General features: G+C 39.3%; 1 protein-coding gene across 1 annotated transcript; it reads left to right on the top strand.

Annotated features, from left to right (window-relative positions):
• Window positions 1–6,086: 6,086 nt before the first annotated feature.
• LOC149244173 (putative UDP-rhamnose:rhamnosyltransferase 1) lies at window positions 6,087–7,868 on the top strand. The gene has a single exon (XM_089374751.1). It carries the CDS (start codon window positions 6,251–6,253, stop codon window positions 7,673–7,675), a length of 1,425 nt encoding a protein of 474 aa, XP_089230877.1. The 5' UTR covers window positions 6,087–6,250; the 3' UTR covers window positions 7,676–7,868.
• The last annotated feature ends 13,980 nt before the right edge of the window (window positions 7,869–21,848 follow it).

Here is a 21,848-nt window from a genome sequence, read left to right as displayed (position 1 = left end):
AGAGGATAGTCAGATCGAAGCATGAGTTAAGAGATAGTTCGGTTAAGGAAACGATGAAGAAGATCGTAGAGGTAAGACGCAAGAAAACACCCTCATCGAATGCAAGTGCGTTGGGGTTAAGTTTTGTGAAGGTAACCATATGTGGAAGGAAGTTTCTTATGTTGATTGACACAGGAGCTACGAACAACTTTCTTAGCAAGAAGGCAACAATGTCCTTGAAGCTGAAGACTGAAATGGAAAGGGAGGTAAGTGCTTTCAAAGGTAAGTGAAGGTTGGTTCATGTTTTGGAAAGTTGGATATAAGGGTGGTTGAGATGTTATGGTGTTGTGGTCTGATTTCTTAGTAGCATCTCAAGCCATACCCATGATGGATGGAGACATACTCTTGATTACAACTGATGGGAAGACCATGACCATTCCGATACCAAGGATGAGTCGCTTGGGGTATCTCCCAAGGATTTCTTAGATGATTTTGTATGAGAAGGATGCAAATGTGAAGCATGAACATGTGTGGAATGAAAAGAAGTTGGAAGGTTGACTCAAGTAATAAAGGAGAAGAATTTTATTGGCTTTGTTTCACAAGACACAAAGAATAAGAGGGATGAAGGTGGAGGGATGAATCCTCCCATTGCAAAAAAGGAAGGAGTGATTTCTACCATAAGTATTTATCCAGAAAGTGCTAAAGATGGAGGAGGACCAAGTTCTTCTTCCAAGCCAATTGAAGGAAGTGAGGAAGTAGGTATGGATATGGAAGACATAGTGGGATTTTGCAGATACGCTATGGGAATCTATGACTTTCAGTAGAACGAAGAGAGACTTTCTAAGTTAGGATGCACAAAGAAAGAGGTTAATGGTGTGCAGAAATAGATAAGGATGCAACATCAATATGATACATGGGTGGTTGAGAGTTGGGGAGACAAATTCCTAACCCTTGCCATGCACTAGAATTTTTGGGGATGGGTGAGTGCAGTGACTTGTTGAAGTAAGAGGTGTTGTACCACCACAGCAAAGGGGACTTGAAGAAAGAGGCCCCATAGCAGGAAGACATGATGCTTAGAGGAGCAATGCATGTGAAGGATTATTGAAGGAAATGATGCGACAAGTGCTGGTGGAATAACTAGCAAAGGCATGAGGAGGTGAATTCTCATGGGTTGAATGCGATGTTGGATTGATCACCCACCTAGTTCAATTCATGAGGCCGGCAAGTGTGTTTATATGTGCTAGAGTTGAGTTGGAGTATGGCAACAAAAGTTCATATGATGGCATATGGTGGGTTGACATGATGCGAATTGTGATTAATACATTACAATCAAGTTGGAGGCGGGAAACCTTCCATGAGATGGGGTAGTGTGGAGAATTTCAACAAGATGTGGCTGATGACTGTGACATTCAAAAGTATTTCCTACATGAATTCATGAGCCTTGATGATGATTCGTGTGAAGAAGGTGGAGAGTTCATGCAATAAGTGCCAAGGGGAGATGGATGGTCCTTCCTAAGACATTGGAGTTTATGACACTTTGTGACGATTTGAACTTGGCGATGGAGTTAGCCAAATGCTCTTATTGTCAATGGAAATAACCTTTTTAAACTAGGGGACGATGTTAGGGCCCCGAGTTGGCACCAAGGCGAACAGGCACCCATGATGACCCACAAACACTTGGAGTAGCAAAAAGATGAAATGAGGAGCCGAATTGACAAATCAATATTGTGGGTTTGGTCACACAAGCCAGGGCACCCACCCATGCGACAAGGAGGCGACTTGGTGAATGATGGTTGGATGGGTCATGCGCCCACAGAAAGGGAGGTTTTTGGGTACTCAACACAAGCCAAACATGCCATATAGGGTAAGGAGGATGCATGTCATGGGTGCGCCCACACAAAGGTGAGGCGCCTAATCGTTGACAAGATAGTTTATTTCGTAAGCACACAAGGTGATGGGTGGGAACAAGTAAGAGCGACATGGGAAAAACATATTGTGCATGCTGATGACAGGTGCATGCCCTAGGCGTGCTTGCATGAAGGCGGGGTGTCAAGCGAACAATAATGGGTGTCGCATGTCGTGCATGCCAAGACTCCAAGATGAAGGGGTTTCACATGGTGAAGGCATGTCAGCTACACGAGTTGGGAGGGAATTGACCCATGGCATGAGTGCCCCAACTCCACAAAAAAAAAAAAAACAAAGGTTCGACTCAACGTTATGAAGGGGCACGATCATACAAACTGACGAGCTTCTGGAAAAATTGCAATAGGTTGGCCCAAGGGCGCACCCTCCTAGCAAGGGGCACTCGCAGAAGATGTAAGGTTGTCTTGAAGATTTATAGGGGCATCAATTAGACTTAATAGGCGATTTAAGATGCATATGAAAGAGAAACGACACAAGAGAGCAAGGCATCAATAAATCACATATGCAATATTGCATAACAAGTTCATAAGGTGAAGACCTATGATATCTCATAATTTTCTGAGGTTGTGAGCAAGTAGAGGAAGTGAATAGGTAGAGAGGTGTAGGGGTATGTGCTCGCCTAGCGTGAGATAGGCATACTTGCGATGAGTTTTTTGTTGGGTTTCTCTAAGTAGGACGAGCCATATGGTGCCCTAGTTTTTCTATAAAGAAAATGGTTGTACTGTTGAAGTGTGAAGCATAAGTGCTGAACAAAATTTGGTTATGTGTTGTGGCAACGAATCTTTGGGGTTCAGCCCAACCTTTGTTGTACTTGTATTGTAATATACTTGAAGTTAATAAAAATCAAGGGGCGAATTTGTTTGGGAGTTTCCCCCTCCCACTGTATATCTTTCTCTTGTTCATCGCACATTGTTGGCTTTACGATATAGCATTGTTAATGATTTTTTAATTATGTTGCTTACATCGAAGTTACGATATCGCATATTTATATAAAGAGTGAATAAGAGGGAAACTAAACTCGAAAAATTGACCAAGTAAGAAGGGTTGAGAATACGTTGTAGCCTGGGTTAGAGTAATTGTATAACTTGCAAAAAAATATCGTCGGTGCTACATGTTGCCCATGGTGATCTTAAGGCATCATAGTGCGGGGCTGTGACAATAATAGAAAAACGAGCAAGGACGCTTGAGACCATGACAACATTTAAATCGAGTTTATTATATTGACAAATAAAAGACAATGTTTAACTACTCAATTCCTGTTAGTTTAACGGTGGAATCGAACATACAAATATTGTGTAGGGGTGTGGCGGAAGAAAGCATCTTCGAACTTTGAACAATGAGGCAAAGGAAGTTGTGTGGAACTAAATTTCGTTGTACGGAGTACGAATGTGCGGAAGTTGGAATAACGACATATTGCAGAGATTATTGCAAAAATAAAGCATTCTTGAATAATGAAAAAATGCAGGCCCTGCTGCCTTAATTGATTAATTAGCGGTAGAGACAGGGACTCCGTTGCGTTGCCGCTATTATTCTTCTTAATTTTAAAACTTGAATTATCTTAAAAATAACTCAAAATGACGATAATTTAAATTAATTTGCACATATCCAATTTATTATTAATTTTGAGTTTAGAATTATCTTAGAGAAACAATTCAAATTCAATTAGTATGTTTAATCAAATGTAATTAAGGAAAAAAATTATATTAATTAAAAAAATTATAGTTAACCAATTAAAAAAAATTAATAAAATTATATTTGAAACATAAACTAACTCATTTATGTATATCTCAATTTCCATGAAATATCAATATCAAATCATTTATGTATATCTCAATTTCCATGAAATATCAACGTCAAATCTTATTGGAAAAGGTTGTGAGACATGTTTATAACATCTCACCTATTTAGCAGATTTCATAACGAATCGGATCGATGAGGAATGCATTGGGAAAGATCACAAGCACGTTTTGATACGTAGGGAAAGATTGTGGAATGTCTTTATTTTAGAGTAATAACAACTCTTTAAAATAATGGAAAAAAATAAACTAAAGAATATAATTATAGATGAAAAATATAAATATAAATTAACTAACCAATTATATATGTTAAAATAAATATTTTAAGATTAAAATTGTGTTCATTTCATTCTATTATATTATATTAGGATATGATGTGATGGTGACTATAAAAGTTTTATATTTCAAGATTAAAATTGTGTTCATTTCATTCTATTATAATATATTAGGATATGATGTGATGGTGACTATAAAAGTTCAGAAAATTAAAATGTTAGAAACAATTATTTTCGAACTTTAATTGAAAATATGGAGTTTTTATATTTATTAATAAATAGTGAAATTTTTTTATTAGACCAGTAATATTAATAAGATCATATGGTGTAGGCAGGTATATTAATATCATATGGTGTAGGCAGGTAGCTATTAGCGCCTATTCTAAAGTTAATGTCGAAAAGTACGTGGATAGCACATACGAATGGGAAGCATGTAATCAAATTGAGACTTCAATTCAGAGAATGGTGGGGCAACAAATAAATTTTATGTTATTTGGTATTAATTGAGTGGTAGTTGTATTAAATGGAGTTGTTTATAATGTGATTTTTTGGAGATTTTGTGACGGAAATTGAAGAAATTGAGGTTAAATCTTGATTTGTTGCAGTTAAAATGGTTTTTTAACTGCATATTTGGATTCAGCACCCTGAAAAACCCTGGGACGCTTTGATTGAGCAGAAACTAGCTATCAAACTTGTGATTCCAATAAATTGCTCCTCTATTTTGACCGAAAAAACCCACCAAAAAACTTCCAAAAAACCTCATTATAAACAACTGCGTATTAAATCTTATATTATTTAGTATTAATTGAATGGTAACTGTATATGTTTAACATTTTACCAAAGCCTGAAATCTAATAATAAGCATATATAGCGGCCACTCAATACAGCGTAATAGCATAAAATTTATATGTTACCAAATAATACCAGATGTAATCATTATTCCACGTGGCTTCTAACAAACCTTCTTGATCTAATAATAGAATTCGTTCAAACACATGCCACGGTACCTACCAAAAACAATCCACGTGCTCTGCAATAAACTTTGAAGATGTAGAATTCGTTCCACAAACCTCTTCTTCACTATAAAAATTCCGAAAGGACAACCTACTCCACAAAGAGACAAAGAGACCAACCAAATTACAGTGTACTTTATATATATATACTAGTGTTACATGATATGACTGCTAGCATCCGAACATTGCCATGCTATTTAAATTTCTTTAGTTTCATATTAACGATTTTGAAGTCGTTCATTACTGTGACAACATAATTGATAAAAGGAACAATCTTGGTTGGGGTAGGATTCCGTTTCTATTCACGTGAAATTACTAGTTCACAATCATGGTTTGTGTGGGGTTTGGTTTTTATGACGCGGAATTATTGTGATAATATCATTAATTAATAGATTACTGTGATAATATTATTAATTAATAGATAGTAATAAATTCCGTAGTATTTGAATTTTATAGTTAGTAAAATGTAATGTAATTAGAGATTAAATTATTTTTTTCATGTTATTTTTAATGTGATTTTTTTGGAGTTTTTTAATGGATTTTTGTGATCTAAGTTTTCTAAAATTTGGTAGAAATTTATTGAAATCACAAGTTTGATGAATAATCACTACACAATAAAAGTGCCTTAAAATTTTTCAAAGTGTTAAAATCTATATATACAATAAACAAACTAGTTTAAATAATACAAATCAAAATTTCATCTCAAAATTTTTCCACTCAATTAAAACCCTAAAAAATCGACTCCCCTTTTACCACAAGATTCCTAAACATTCCATGAAATGGCAATCAACCTAAATGAAATTTAGTTTTTATCCACGTGGAATTGTGAAATATGACATCACGGATTCCATATTTGTGAGATATTGCATCCCTCCTTACAACACGAATGTGAAAACCAGCGGCGTAAGGGATAAGCATGATCCGTGTGGAATTAGATATATATGAATTCACGTAATCAAAATCTTTCGGGTACTGTATACGTCCTCAAAACCAGGGGAATGTGCAAACCCGGAGCGTAAGAGATAATAAACAAGGTGCTCTAACAGGTGGCTGTACCGAATTAAGAAACAAAGTGCTTCAACAGGTGGCTATACCGAATTAAAAAACAAAGTGCTTCAACAGGTGGCTATGTTAAGTAAGACAAAAGACTTTAACAGCTGCCTGTATTTAGTCTTCCTTCTTGGATGAGAGAACAGATATAAATATTCATCAGTCCGCGTTAGATCTGGGATACGATTAAAGGAAAATCGGAAATCCTTGTGGGATGATGGATACCCAGACTGCAAATAAGAAGCTTCATTTTCTGCTGTTTCCATGGCTGGCGCAGGGCCACATAAATCCCTTTCTGCAGCTCTCAAAGGCTCTTGCAATCCACGGCCACACCGTCTCCTTTCTCTCCACGCCCATTAACATTTCCAGAATCAGGCCATCCTTACAACTTCAGGACTGGCCGGGACGTATCGATCTGCTGGAACTGCCGTTACCGCCCACGGAAGGCCTGACTCCGGGGGCTGAATGCACGGCAGACATCCCCGTAGAAATGGCATTTGCGCTCCAGAAAGCCATAGACGGCCTGGAGAAGCCCTTCCGAAGTCTCCTCAGGCAACTCTCGCCTGACTACGTTGTTCATGACTTCGCGCAGTATTGGACACAGAGCGCCGCTGCCGAGATGCGCGTACCGGCTGTCTATTTTTCGGTCTATTCGCCGGCGACCTGCGGCTATGCGCTCCACCCTTCCCGTGTATCGAACCACGAAATAACCGCCGAGGAGCTGGCAGCTCCGCCCCTTGGATTTCCGTGTTCCGCGATCTCATTCAGGCTGTATGAAGCGCAGGATGTAGTAGTTATGTACAGAGGAATACCCGGGCACGTTATTCCGACCTATCGTTTGGCTAAATGCTTGCAAGGATGCGTGGCGGTGGCCGTGAAATCCTGCTTTGAAGAGGAAGAGAAGTATATTCGTTATTTCCAGGACAGTATCGGAGTTCCCGTTCTCTCTGTCGGCCCACTCATGCCTGTATCTAAGCCGAACTCGGACAGCCGAGAGGGCTCCGATCTGCTTGATTGGCTGGACCGGCAGAGGCCGTCCTCTGTCGTGTTTGTGTCGTTTGGTAGCGAGACGTTTCTGTCGAGAGAGCAAACCTACCAGCTCGCGCTTGGTTTGGAGGCGAGCGGGCTCCCGTTCCTCTGGTCGCTACGTGCTCCACAGTTCTTGGACAGCGCTCGTGGAGATCCGCAGGAGCTCCTTCCCGAAGGGTTCGAGACTCGAACTGGGGACCGGGGTCTGATTGTCCGGGGCTGGGTGCCGCAGGTTCGGATCGTCTCGCACCCGTCCGTAGGTGGGTATTTGAGTCACGGCGGGTGGAGCTCCGCCATGGAGGCGCTGAGCTTCGGAGTGCCGCTTATCCTCCTGCCTGTAAAGCTAGATCAGAGCTTGAATACCCGGCAAATAGTGGTTGAATTGAAGGCGGGGATCGAGATTGAGAGAGGAGACGATGGCTCTTTTCTCAGTGAGAACATAGCTACAGCGCTGGGAATGGTATTGGCTGGAGAACAGGGGAAGCAGTTGCAATCAAAGGTGGAGGCCGCGCGTAAGATTATAGTGACCAATACTGGACGTCAGCAGAGTTACATCCATGACTTCATACAACAGCTGGAGCAGATAGCAGAACCGTGTAAACAGAGGTGAAAAAAATTCAAATAGCAAGACGATTTCTTGAATATCCGAATTGCGAGGATTTCTGGGTCAGATTATTGATGCTAATTATGTGATAAGCTTGCGACAGGATTTCTAGGTCAGATTATTGTTGTTGATTATGTGATAATCTTATGTTAATTATGATGATAAGTTTATTGGTAAAGAATTTTGATTTAATTATTAAGATTAGGTTTATAGATGTTATTTTGAAATAGGGTTGTTAATTAAATGGATATGGGTATTTTTTTAATTTAATATTAATAATTGTTAGGTAAATAATAAAAATTTAATTTTTACAAAATATTTTATAATATTTTTGAGAATAATCACATATAATCTTAGCACAATCACATTAAAAATAAAAAATATAAAAGTATTAATATCGTTATCTGGTTAACGTTTCCCCTTAAACATTTCTAATTAATTTAATTTCCTAGTTAATGTTTCTAGTTTTTTATTCATTTACTTTACTAAATATTGAATTTGTATCGTATTTAGTTAAAAGCTATTAATTTAACCTCCAAATATTCACTGTATCGTAACAAAATATATAAATATTCGTTTACCCTACGGAGTAAGATGGTATCGTATTTAAGAAAAAATAATAAACGTTACAAAATCTATTGATTGCTCATCGCCATTGCGGCCATGGCCTCTCCGGACGAGACTAGTCTTGAATGTATGCATTAGCTGCAGGAGTCAATCATGAGGCTTCAGATTCAGGGAAAAGAAATTTTGAGTTAATTTTGCACCACATTTAACTCTACCTTTGAGTACATGATGTTGAAATAGGAAGCTTTGACTAACGAGAGATTCAATTCATTTTCCCTTCGGATACTTTTGCTTATAATAAGATTTCATTTCTCTTAACAAAGTTTTTTACTTTTTATCACATTATTACAGCTTGGTTTTTGTTTGTTGTGTAAGAATGATGGGGAATTATGTACACATATAATATCTTTAAGAAAGAAATAAAATAAAAAAGTGAATAATGTTTTTAATTTTTTAATATAGAATTGACATATAATGTATATATATTAGAAATTAATATAAATTTTGTATTTATTATAAATGGATTATCACAAAGAAACAAATCAGAATCTTTTGTAGGTTGAGTAAGAAAATAGTCCTCACACAAAAACATGTAACACAATTTTCTTTATATAAACTATAAAAACAACTATAAAAACCATCCACATTATTGTATAAATTTCAAATATAAATATACTACCATACCTATATAACTATACATCAGATTCATATGATTATACAAATAATGTTTCCAAATTTTTTTGCTATCAAAATTGGAAATAAATCTAAACATAATAAAAAACACAATTATATTAAAAAATATTACTTTTATTTTAAAAAAATAATCCAGGAAAGGCCTTTCTCCGATATCATTTATTCTTGTACAAGGAGTTATCACTTTTATCACCATTTTATGAAATTTTATATGGCCAAAGATAGAGGAGAGGTCCTTTGTAAAAGTCTTTGGTTGTAGGGCTGTGCTGGTTTTATTCTTTTATTTTTTTGCTAAGGCAAGAGCAGAACCTTTTATTCAATCGGAAAAAGAAATATTGTACAAAGGCTTGACACACAACTAACCATTAGATCCTGAGCCAAAGATCCAATGGAAGAGAGACATTTCAGGTGGCCAACAAGCACACCATTTATCAAGCAGATCAGACCCGATGAGCACAGAAAATCGTAATTGAAAAAACTATCTGGTTCGTTTTTTACATAACTTTCATGCTAGTAAACCTCCCGAAATCCTCCAGATGCACGTGATACCAGAAAGATCGCGCGAGCAGTGCGAAAGATAACCTTAGTTCCAGACCCACCAACAAGCCTGATTAATCCTGGCCATAGAATGACCACAGTAGATCCAACGGTCACAAAACATATCGCATGGCCCAACCTTATTGAAGATTACCGCGCGATGAGGGCGGTATTGCCTCCCCACTCTGATCCACGTGTTGGAAGGTGAATGGAATCGCTTCCGAAGAAGAAAAATTGCTACCAGCATGAAAGTGGTGCGATACATCAGAAACCATTTCGAAGGCAGTAAAGTTGCCGCCAGCCAAGAAAGCAGGGTATAGCTGTTACCGTGAAAGACTATATTTCGTCGCCTTGGCCAAAAGAAGAGGAGGAACCCTAATTCCAGCCAATCCACTGAAACTTCATGTACGCTGATGCCAAACATAGACCTGCATACCCAAAGCTTCCTTGCTTGTCTCATAACTCTGCATAAAGATCAACCCGATCCTATTTATATGGCCCTATTTCAATACACTCTGTAGTCCTCTTCCGCTTGACTAAAACATTGCTCCCTTAATCTGTTCTATGGCATATCTCACCAGATCAATTTGACTCCGTTTTTAGTGCAAACCACTCCTTGATTAGCCAGAATGTCTGCCAGTTTATTGGTCGTCCTCCGCACATGAGTGAAACTCATTGTGCGTAAGTCTAAAGGTGAACTTGAATTCTTTGAAAGACCTGTATGAGCCTCTAATGACTTGAGACTTTTTCTAGCTTTGTTCCACAACAAATTCTTTTAACCGAGTTAATGATCAGCTCAGACTCAGCTTCAATAATAATGTTCTGAAGATTATCTTGCTTCAGGAAATCAAAACATTGTTCAAGCGCCATTAATTCAGCCATATTGTTTGTAGCTCTTCCCATATGGCAATGGAAAATGAAAAGAATGTAGCCACTATCATCTCGTAACACTCCTCCAAAACCAGCAAGACCTGGGTTGCCCTTAGAGGCCCCATCTATCTTGAATTTCAAAATACCCTGAGGGGGAGGATGCCAATAATTTGGCTTATTGGGAAGATTCATAACCTTCCTATCCATTCCCTATGGTATAAGTCCCTATATATTCAGCTAACAGAGAATCTGCCTCTCCTTTTCTGAAGGTGGATTTTTGGGGGAGTTGCGCACAAGGGTGCCAACCGTTTCCTCAAGCTGTCTTAAGATCTGCTCAAAAATGTGTTGGGTGGTGTTGTGAACATTTTTGAAGGTTCTATTGTTCCTTTCTTTCTAAACATTCCAAATTATGAAGCCTCGACTTAAAACCCAAGCCAAGCGAAGAAACTCATACTCAGAAAGGTTTCGTCAACAGTTATTTAGGGTCTTGATAATGCTTTCTTTGTCCTTGTCTGTCTGTTGGAAAATTGTAGCAAAAGAGTCCCACAACCTAGAGGTAAAGTTGTAGTCATTGAGAAGGTGCTCCATTTTCTCCTCTTGGGTTTCATAGAGTTGGCATCTAGAAGGTCCTAGAACACCCCTCTTCCTAATATTTTTCCAAATCAAAATTTTCTTGTGCTGAACCAATCACATGAAGAGTTTGATTTTCATCCAACCTTGATGCTTCCAAAGGTTCTACCAAACCCTGTCTAGAGCGTGGTAATCTAGCTCAAGGAATACCTTCTTGGCTTCCTTAATATTGAAGGTACCTTCTTTATTGTTGCCCCGTCTGAGTTGGTCATGCCCCTCTAAAACTAGAATCTTCCTCTGTTCCAAAATTCATAGTAATGCCTCTGTTTTTGCTTTCAAGGGGTTGTCAGCCCCAAATTCTATATTCTTCCAGGTTCTCCATTTGTCTTCTAGACTGGGGTGTTCCCAAAAATCTTTAGCCCTGAAAATCCATTTTGTGTCCGTTTCTTTCTTTAGGTCCAAAAAGTCCTCTCTTAATAGTGTAGGTTCTTGTTGCCATCTATCCTCCCAAAATAGAGACAGTTCCGCTTCTTTGATTTACCAGAAACAGTTTTTCTGCACTAATTCTCTATTCTCCCAGGCCTTATTCGAAACGTGGGATCCTCTAATGATTCCTGTCATCCTTATGTGATTTTTCTCTTGCCAAGTGCTGGCATATTTTTCTTTCCATACATGAGCCCACTGAGCCTTTGGATCCTTTACCCAACGCCACCATAATTTTTCCCCTAAAACCTTGCTGAGTACATCTGGATCATCAAGTCCAAGGCCCCCATGGGATTTCGGTTTACAAAGCTTATCCCAAGCAACCAAGGCCCATTTATTTTTCTCCTCCCCCTGACCCCAAAGAAAGTCTCTTTGAATAGTTCTCAATTGTTGTAAAACTCCCTTTGTAGCTAAAAGTGCTGAAAGCATAAAAATGGGGATTGATTGCAAAACAGCTTTTGTAAGCACCAACCGTCCTGCCAAGTTTAAAGATCTGATAGTCCATTTTTTGATTTTATCCTGCATCTCATTGATTATTGGCCCCCAGATGTTTTTGTGCAAAGGTTTATCAGTTAGAGGAACTCCCAGGTACTTGGAAGTAAGTACCTCCCTTTGAAAGCCTAGAATTATCGAGATGTTTCTCTGAATAGAGATATCAGTATTAAAGAAAAAAAATCTTAGATTTAGACATATTTACCTCCATACATGTGGCCATAGCAAAGTCATGTAGCATTTTCTTATAAGCAAGAGCTTCTTTTACCATGGATATTCCCTACAGCATAGTATCATCAACAAATTGTTGATGGGAAAAAGCTTTTCCATTTTCAGAAAGTTAGATACCATTGATATAACCCTTTTCTTTTGCATGATTGATAGATTGCCCAAGTCCTTCCATCATGAGCATAAAGAGAAAGGGAGAGAGCGGATCTCCTTGTCTGAGACCTCTTGAGGGAGTAAAGGTCTTGGAAGGAGAACCATTAACCAATATTGAAAAGCTAGAAGAAGTGACAGGTGCCATAGGCCATCTTAACCAATTATGATCAAAGCCAAAGGCTAGAAGGACCTTCCTAATATAGGTCCAATTTAGCTTATCATAAGCTTTGGCAAGGTCCAGTTGCATAATCATTCCAGCCTTCTTATTGCTTAACAATGAAATCCCCACTTCATGCGATTGAATGATATTATTGAGAATTTGTCTACCCTCCACATAACCTTATTGCTCCACTGACACAAGATTAGGGAGAAGGGGTTTGAGTCTATTGGCGAAAACTTTGGATATAATTTTATACACCACATTGCACAAAACTATGGCCCTAAACCTGTCTAGAGTCTGAGCATTATCCTGTTTGGGGATCAAGGAGATGAGGGAAGTATTGAGTGCTTTCAGAATGGTTCTATTCATCCTGGAATCCTCCACCACCTTCATAATATCTTGTTTAACAATGCTCCAATAGGATTTGAAGAAATCCACATTAAAACCATCAGGGCCTGGTGCTTTTCCATTCTGCATTTCCTTAACTGCTTCACTGACCTCTTCTTTAGTCATTGGCTTGTTGAGATTGAAATTATCCTCTCTAGATACTAGCCTGGGTATATGCCTTGTTAAGTCCCTGATAAAATGTTCTCTGTCTGCAACGGTCTCCTTTGTTATCCCTTGAAAGTGCTGGACTAACACAGATTCTATTTCTTCATGGGAATTGTGAAGATGACCTTTCTCGTCCTTGATTGAAAAGATCCTATTATGTGATCTATTCACCATGGTGGATATGTGGAAGAATTTGGTGTTCCATTCCCCTTCTTTTAGCCACTGAACTCTAGATTTTTATCTCCAATATATTTCCTCTTGTTTGCATAAGTTCCCCCAGTCTTGATGAATTTTGGTGACTTGGTCATCTCCAACTTTGTCAAAGCCCTCTGTAATAAGAGTTTGATTGAGTGTTTGCATATTATCTTCAACCTCCTTTTTTGGTGCAAAAATATTGCCAAATACCTTCTTGTTCCAGTCTTTGAGTCTGAGCTTGATGTATTTTAGTCTTTTGTGAAGCAGAAACATTTTTGATCCCTTAATGTGCAGATCCTCTTTCCACCATCTTGCTATGTTACTAATAAAATTGGGGCGTGTAAGCCAAATGTTCTCAATTCTGAAAGGCCTATTCTTGGGGGTGCCTATGCCTTGTACTTTCAGTTGTACAGGCCAAATGGTCCGAGCCACCAAAGGGGAGAATTATCACTGTCATTTCCTTGTCTGTGAGCATAAGGTCCTCTGAAAGTATGAATCTGTCCAATTTTGAGGCTACTTGTGACTCCCCTCCTCTCTTGGTGTTCCAAGTAAAGAGGCCATTATTCATATCAGTGTCAACTAGCTTCATATTATCTATGAAAGTTAGAAATGTTGTAGAATATTTATTTAAAGTTCTTGTTCCCCCTTTTTTTCTGAAAGTGATTTGATCATGTTGAAGTCCCCACCCATTATCCAAGGAACTCCTGCATGTCTATCTCTGAGTTCTACAAGAGAATTTAGAAATTTGAGTTTGTCATCCCATCTTTGTGGACCATAGACATTCGTGACCAAATAAGTCTCGTTGTCTCCCACAGGCTGTATAACCACTGATAAATAATTCCTAGATGCCTTAGCATCAATTATGCCAATCTTTTGGGGGTTCCAAAGAGTGAGTATGCCTCCAACTATGTTTTCTGCTTTAACTTCTAGAGATTCAAATCTGTTGAGTCATTTACTATTAATTTCTTTGATTTTTTGAATGGAACATTTAGTTTCCTGGATAAATATCATATCCGGAGCTTCTTGTTTCATTCTATTGATAAGTAACCTTTGTTTCATTTTATTACCTAAACCTCTGGTATTCCAAGATGTGAACTTAATTATTAAAGATTCGTAAAGGAGTGACTGGATAGGTCTTTCATTTTACCTGAATCAATCATTAGCTTTCCACATTCCATCAGTAGCTCGTTCTACTTTTTCCTGCCTCTATTCTTTCCTGGGTATCTGAGAGCTAGTCCTGGTGTGGTTTTCATAGTCTTCACTCCTTCGTTGCCTGAACTTTCATTGTTGTTTTTCTCTTCCATCCCTTTGTCCTGAGTTTTCCATAGGAACAACTGTTATACTCTGTCAAACTCTTCTTGAGGTAATGACTCTGCCCCTCCCACGGTTCCCTGTTTCAAGAATCCTTCCAGATCTAGATTTTCTCTATCCAGAATTTCCTGCAGTTCCTGATCATCAGTCTCCATCTCACTCTGAGTCATTTCTTGATCCATATCTAGTTCTTCATCATTCAACATTGTTTCTTTCTACTTAGTAGCATCATGTGCTTGTTCCCTATCTTCTTCTTTCTCCTTTTCTCCTGAGCTTCCTTCCATTACTTGATCTTCGTTTGATATTCCTTCCTCTTCTTCGAGAACTTGGAACCTATTTAGATTGGCTTGTTGCTTTTCTGTTTGTTTTTGTTTTGGCCCTCTTTTGCCCCATTTTCCTCTATGTCCCACCTTATGAAATCTTTCAGTGTCTTTCATTGTGGTTGTTTTACTTCTGTTCTCTGTTTTGCTGAGAGGGTAATCTCTAAAAAGATGCCCATGCTCATGGCACCTGCGACGTCTAAAGGGAATATGTTCATAATCTACTGTTTGCACCCATTCTTCATCAAAAACTTTCAAGATTACCTCATCTGGTAGGGCTCTTGACAGGTCCATCTCGACACATATTCTTGCAAAGGAGGTGTATTTTCCCCTTCTGGTGGCTTCAGAGGCTTTAAAAAAACACCCTAGTTTATTTTCTATGGCAGATAGCAATTTTGTTTGCGAGTAATCAAGAGGTAGTGTTATCGGGAAATCTAGTGTCTATGCAAAGCTGCTAGTCCCACTAAGGCTGGTAGCTACCTTAGAAACAAAGAAACTAAAACTACTTCCATTTTCCTTTATGAGAAATAGATAAGAGGGGAATAAAGGAGACCAACCTCTGTCTTGTGCTTGGTTCCTTGCTTGATTCCTCTCCCTTCTGATAGATCTTTGCCACTCGCTTCCGCGTCTACCCAGCTTCAAAGAGCACCTGTAGAATCAAAGCAGCATAACACTATCCAAGAAGATAGATCTATTATCATAAACAACATAGGACCAGATATATAATGACCACACAAATGCATATATCATCAATCATACAAGAATGTGGAGGAAAACTTGAATAGCTTTATTGATAATCAAGAAATAGCAAAGAAGATTACAACCAATTGTTCTAACCCACCATCATCCTCTCAGCAAGAAAGCCCTTCTTCACCTCATGAAAAGCTTAGATCACCTAACACTATGATATTGCACCAAGAAACCAGCAGCACTTCCTTACAAGAAACAAAATTCCAGCCCCTGGATCTCTGGGATGAGGGATCCATATATAGATGTTTGCAAGGAGGGTGAGTCAGCTTTTGAGATTTGATTAGTGTCCTCTCTCTGATAGTTCTTGATTCCACTTGGATATTGATGATCTCTTACTCATCCCTGGGCGAATTCAGAGAGGCAAGTGTCACAGGAGAAGTTTCTAAAAGATTCCATGATCCTCCACCTTGCAGATTAACCCTGCCATTTGTCCACTCTCGCCCATCGCACACCATAGAAGGGATTTTCAAGATGCATCACACCTCCCATGTGTATTTAGGTGGGATGCAGTGCACTTTGACCATGGAGCAGGTGATATGGTCCAGTTTTGACCAGTTCTGAGCAATTTTTCATGGAGAACTTCTGGGAGAAGATGTAATCAGTTGACCTTGTTCTTTTAGAGGTTGGAACAAAACTTTTAAGGACTTAAGAGCCCTTGGTTTATGGAGATTTATGATTGGGGTTGCAGTGCCCAAAAATGTCTATAACAGTTTCCCCCTAAAGCATGAGGTTGTTAATCTGTTGATGTCGGGTGAAATTATTTATCATGAGGATATGAAGTTCTTTCAAGTTGGAAGGCGACCTGTAATAAGATACAATACAATACATTATATTCATAATATTTTCATGATCTAGCTGAGGCGGGCATTCCCATGTTGAGCTTTATAAATTCATTTTCATGTACATAGGACAGACAATCGTCTGAGTGTAGACTGGTGATTCTGGTAGAGCCATCATCCCTTAGGTTGGATGATTATCTGTGCAGTAATGATGTACATTTGATGTCTTTATTTTCCTGAATATATATCGCAGCCCGGATGGATGAAACTAGATCTAGGGTCTTCAATCTCGTTTGATTTTCACTCAAAGTACAATTCGATCCATGTGAGAGATGTTCTAGGGTCGAACATGGAAAGACATCGCCTGATTACCAGCCAATGAGGGGAATCATCGATAATGATGATGACCCTCAAGGTACTACAGTACAATTCACGTGGTGTGAATAAGGGACTTGGTGTCGAACACCACGAAAAATCTTTCGGTCGAAGGCCATTGATGTAAACCTGTTGCCGGAAGTGAGAAAATTTCCATTGAGGCATGCAAGCTTCAAAGTACTGAAAGGGTTGTTCCTAGATCGACTTCTTGGATAATGAGCTGATGTCGACAAGAAGCGATCTGTCATAGGAGGGCCTTAGTGAATCCCGCATCAATGACACGGAACGGAGCAAATGATTTTAATGGAGGTGAAAATGATCTGGTGATATAACATTCAGGGTGGCGGTCATGAAAGAATGGAGCGTAAATGTATTGTAGTGGGTGAGACACAAGTGAATTCTATGAGCGACTTCTCTTGAACATATCGGAGACACTGACATGACGGATCGGTAGCATTAACCCCAAATATGGATGGTGTGATGGAACCATGGTGATGTGACCAGTGAATGAAACAACCCAACCCAACTCGGATTCGGAGTGAAAGTGTCATGTTCAAGAGTGACTTGCTACCAATAAAGTTTCTTCAAGTTTTCTTCCAAATTTTTCCCTAGTCATTGCTGACCAGTACCTCTTTATTTTTGTCAAGCTTGAGGAGGATAACATATGCTTGTCCTATAATTTTCCCTTTTGGGCAAACCCATCGCTATGTTTTAACGAGCCTAGCGATAGTGAAACTCGTTCTTGTCTGTATGGACAAGTTTGTTGCTATTCAGTTTTAACGACAAGGATAAAGTCCTTTTCAATTTTAGAGAGTCTGAAAAAGGGAGGTAAAGAAAACTCCAATAATCATTTTTTGTCATATAATCCCTTAAGTCCGAAAAAGTATAAAACAATACAAAAGGGATGAATTTTCGGTACTTTTAACAAGCCAAACAAAACAAGTGCTTGATCTTTTTGTGTAATAATCCCTCAATTCCAAAAGGATTAAAATCTAAAGGAGGGATAGCACTTCCGGTCTCTTTAACAAGCTGGAGAGGCCAATTGCTCGGCAATCTTTTCATATTTTACGAGTCAGTTGAAAAGAGCTTAAAGGAGACTCGTTTTTTGAGGAACGTGTGATAAATTCGGGTAGCAGCTAATTCCAGGTAAGGTTTGGAATTTTCCAATCACGGAAGTGTCACAAGGATGGCTAATATGATCACTCTTTGCAGCTGTTCCTAAAAAAAGGTAAACAATCAAATGGAGGTGAATGATCGGCCAATATAGAGTGGAGGTGATGATGAGAACACGACCAAGTCTTCAAAGGCTGATGGTAATACATTCACAATGATTATTTACTGGAAAATGGTTCATTTTTTAATGAGCTTAAACTCTGGGGGAACATTTACTCATTTCTTATGTTTATTTTTTAATGAGCTTGAATTCCACGTTAAAATTGCTCGATCCAGTCGTATAATAAGGATGTCTCGTATAAAAACATCATTTTTTCAAAGCTTTGCCCCGCATCCTTTCTTTATGCAAGTTAGGAAACGACCAATCCTACGAGTTTAAAGGGTTAGAGGACCTATAAATTTAAAAAATAAATGGTCGCTCTTTGCTTGCATGCCAAAAGGTTTGCATTCCCGCAAGTATAGTGAAGTAGAGTTTCGAGGTTACCCCTCAATTTGCAGAAAAAGCATTTGTTTTATCAGGAAAGGCCTACCTTTTCCAGGTTACCCTTCAATTTGCAGACAAAACATTTGCTCTATCGGGAAAGGCCTACCTTCTAACGGAGGTATCTTATTCCGGTCTAATCCCATTTTCCTAAATGGATGGGTGTGCCAGCCAGTCATATATCCTCTGCGGAAACCTGCCCTATACCCAAGGTTTTCCTGTCGAAACAGGCCAGGGTGCATGCCCCCTGGGTTTCCGTCATATCCTCCGAATCACTCACGCTCATCAAGAGGACGGACTGGGGATTGATGAGACATTCCTTGCGTGAAAAGACCATTCAGGGTTCGTATATGACTATTTCCTATGTGTGAACCGGGGAATGAAAGCTGGTCTACAAGCTTGACAACTCTCCCTTCATGCGGAAAACACATTACTCTAAAGAGTGAGGAGACAATGGCTCCCATGCAATAAATATAGTCTCGTCCAAGGAGTAGATTATAATCCAGGGGTCCTTGGACTACCATTACATTCATGTGAACGATTTTCCTTCTCAATGTTATCAGCACATTGGGAAGCCTCCCTAATGGTCGACTGGTTCCTTTTTCAAAGCCTGTTAGATTTCTCATCTCAGGGAAAAGCGATGGTGAACCAAGCGCTTTCCAAGTAGTTGAGGAAAGGATACTCATAGAAGCCCCTTCATCTATGATGGTACCAGCCATGACCATTCTATATATTTGAGCAATGATCCAAAATGGTACACTAGCCGGTAAGCAGGGTCTGCCTAGTAGATTCCAATCGAAGGAAACAACGAAGTTGCTTGGAGGTGGGACCGAATAGACGGCCGGATACGACTCTGACGAACTTCATTCCTTCGGTAAAGGAACGACTAGACTGCCCCATGTTCATCGGAGTCTGTGCTTATGAAGAGAATTTGGACGGTGTCATTCTTGTTCTCTTCGGTGACTGTGTCATCTGAAGATGGATCCTCTAAAGGCAAGACCGGGTCAACTACTGCCTCGACCTTTTGACTTTCATCTGGTGTCGATTCAGATGGTTTATCTTCAATGATAGACGCTTCGGCCAACCACAAGGGCGTGTCAGCTGGATTTTCAACTAGTGACAGACTCGGCAAGAGCTCCTTATATCCAGGAGGAAGCCGTAACGGTGAAACCGGACGGTCGTCCAAAACTATTTTAGCCTCGTCTAAGAAGGGAAAATGGTGGACGGCATGATCACCTTCACACAGTTTACAAGGAAATCTACATCTTCCTTTTTGTCCAGGGGCTTCACTTACACTAGTTGAAGGTGTACTTTCAACATGACCATCAAAGGTTGATGACACCAGATTGTGCAAACAAGGAAACCAGTCCCTTAAGATCTGAGGGATGCAAGGACAATCTCGATGATAGTGGTCTCCTTTGCAAATGACCCAAGGCGATTTAGGCCTGGATGGTGTAGTGTGTGGATTTTCGTTAGACGATGCCTCGTTGCCCTTTTTCGCCTTTGGCTCCTTCTTCTTCTTCTCCTTCTTCTTCTCAGTTACTTGATTTTTGGCTTTACCAGCTTCATCAAGCGAAGAGGAAGGAGGAGAGGAAGAATTAGACGAAGTAGAGGGTTGGGGGGTATCTTTGGTATCATTTAGTTGCTGACTCGATTGTTCAGGACTCACGGTGTTCTGAACGACAGAATTTGAGAAGAGCCATACGGGCAAGCCGATTGTCAATCCTGGAAGCGACAATGTGACCATATGGGGCGCACCAACATCTCCCCAAGAGGAGAAAGGACTAGGATTTCCCCCAAGGGGAACTCATTGGTTGGTGGACTCCATTTTTCTCAACCTAAGACCAATGTAGGAAAGGTGATATTTATTCCGATTAGAATAAATTTTAGACGCTTTGACACAACTTGTTTTTTCAATTTTTAAGAGTCGAGAAAAAACAAAAGATGACTCTAGTCACCTTCGATTTTTAATGAGCCTGAACTGACAAGTGCTTAGATGGACCTTTTCCTTTAAGGAGTCTGAAAAGGAATTAAAGAGACTGCTCTAGATTATCAAGGAAATTCACAAGGAAATAATGGTTTAATCAGAGGTAGAAATTGACAAGTCTGGGTCAGATATTCTCAGTGAGTAGAGAGATAGGTTATTCACTTACAGCTTGTGCTCAACTGACCGAAGTAATTCTAATACATCTCTATTCAATGCATTAGGGTTTTTAGAAAATTTCTTTCCACAGGGAAAACAATTTGTGCATGTGTGTTATTTCTTATTGCATGTATGATTTTTATTTTTCTAAATTGTGAATTAACTTCCACAGGGCAATATTGTAGGTTTGCGTCTTGTGAGTTTGATTAAAACTTCATGAGTAGTTGAAAATATACACCAAAATTTATACAAGGATGGTGGAGGAAAATTACGAAATATCCGTTCATAGACAATATGCCTACTTCACAACATCTACGAAATTTTTTGTGAGAAGTAGACGTTCACGATAAAAGATTGGATTGTGGAAGCATTAGTCACAAAATTCACAAGGCCATTAATTTTGTTTGTAGGTGTGGAGGTAGATGGATTAGATGTAGCATCGTTGGTGTAGTTGCTGGTACTATTGGGTGCCATATGTCTCAGCATAATTACTTGAGCTAGTTTCAATTTGTATCCATATTCTGGGTGATATCTGTTGGGGGGAAAAGTATCTAATGCAGAATGCCTCTATCCCACTCTGAAGGTGATAGTACTCCAGCAACAACTGAATGCAAAGCTATTCAAAGTTTCTTCTTTATGAGATGAGAGAGGGAAGAAAAGGATGATCTACTAACCGTTATCTTGCGCTAATAGTCGATCCAGTCTTCACTCCTTGCCGCTTGCTCCTAGCTCCTTGTCCTTTCACCGGCCCAGCTACACACAGATCCTGTAAAAGCACAAGAAAAGGAAACTACAAGAAGCATACATCCATAATTGATTATAGGATTAGCTTAAATCAAATATACAAGCATCTATTCATCATAAAGACACATGCATATAGAAGAACCTCAAATACTTTATTGATAATAGAAGTAAAGTTCTGAGAGAGTTACAACCACAATGGGCCCAATCCAGCAACACCTCCCAGCTGAAAGAAATCTCCTCTTCACCTCCTTCAAGAAAACACCCAATAGCTCTAATCACAAACCAACATCACTTCCTTACTTGCACAAAATTCCAGCCTCCCTAGACCTCATGAGAGAGATCTATATATAGGGTTTTGGAGAAAGGATGAGTCATCTTGAGACTGGCCTGAAGCTGACTTGTGTCCTCTCCCTCTTTAGTTAATCTTCAGTTCTTGAGTCTACTTGGAGAATATTGCTTCCACTTGGAGATCAAGACCCTCTTACTCATCACTAGGCGAATTCCTTGACCCAAGTGTCAGTTTGGAAGCTTCCTGGGCAGTTGACACCTTGCAGAATGACTGTGCCACTTGGCCAATCTCGCCCAGCGCAGGTAGCCTTCATT

Source organism: Pinus tabuliformis, chromosome 8, assembly GCF_031772625.1.
Source record: "Pinus tabuliformis cultivar Carrire ecotype Pingquan chromosome 8, CPIR1, whole genome shotgun sequence".
Classification (NCBI taxonomy): domain Eukaryota; kingdom Viridiplantae; phylum Streptophyta; class Pinopsida; order Pinales; family Pinaceae; genus Pinus; species Pinus tabuliformis.
This window is presented reverse-complemented; position numbering and strand designations above follow the sequence as displayed.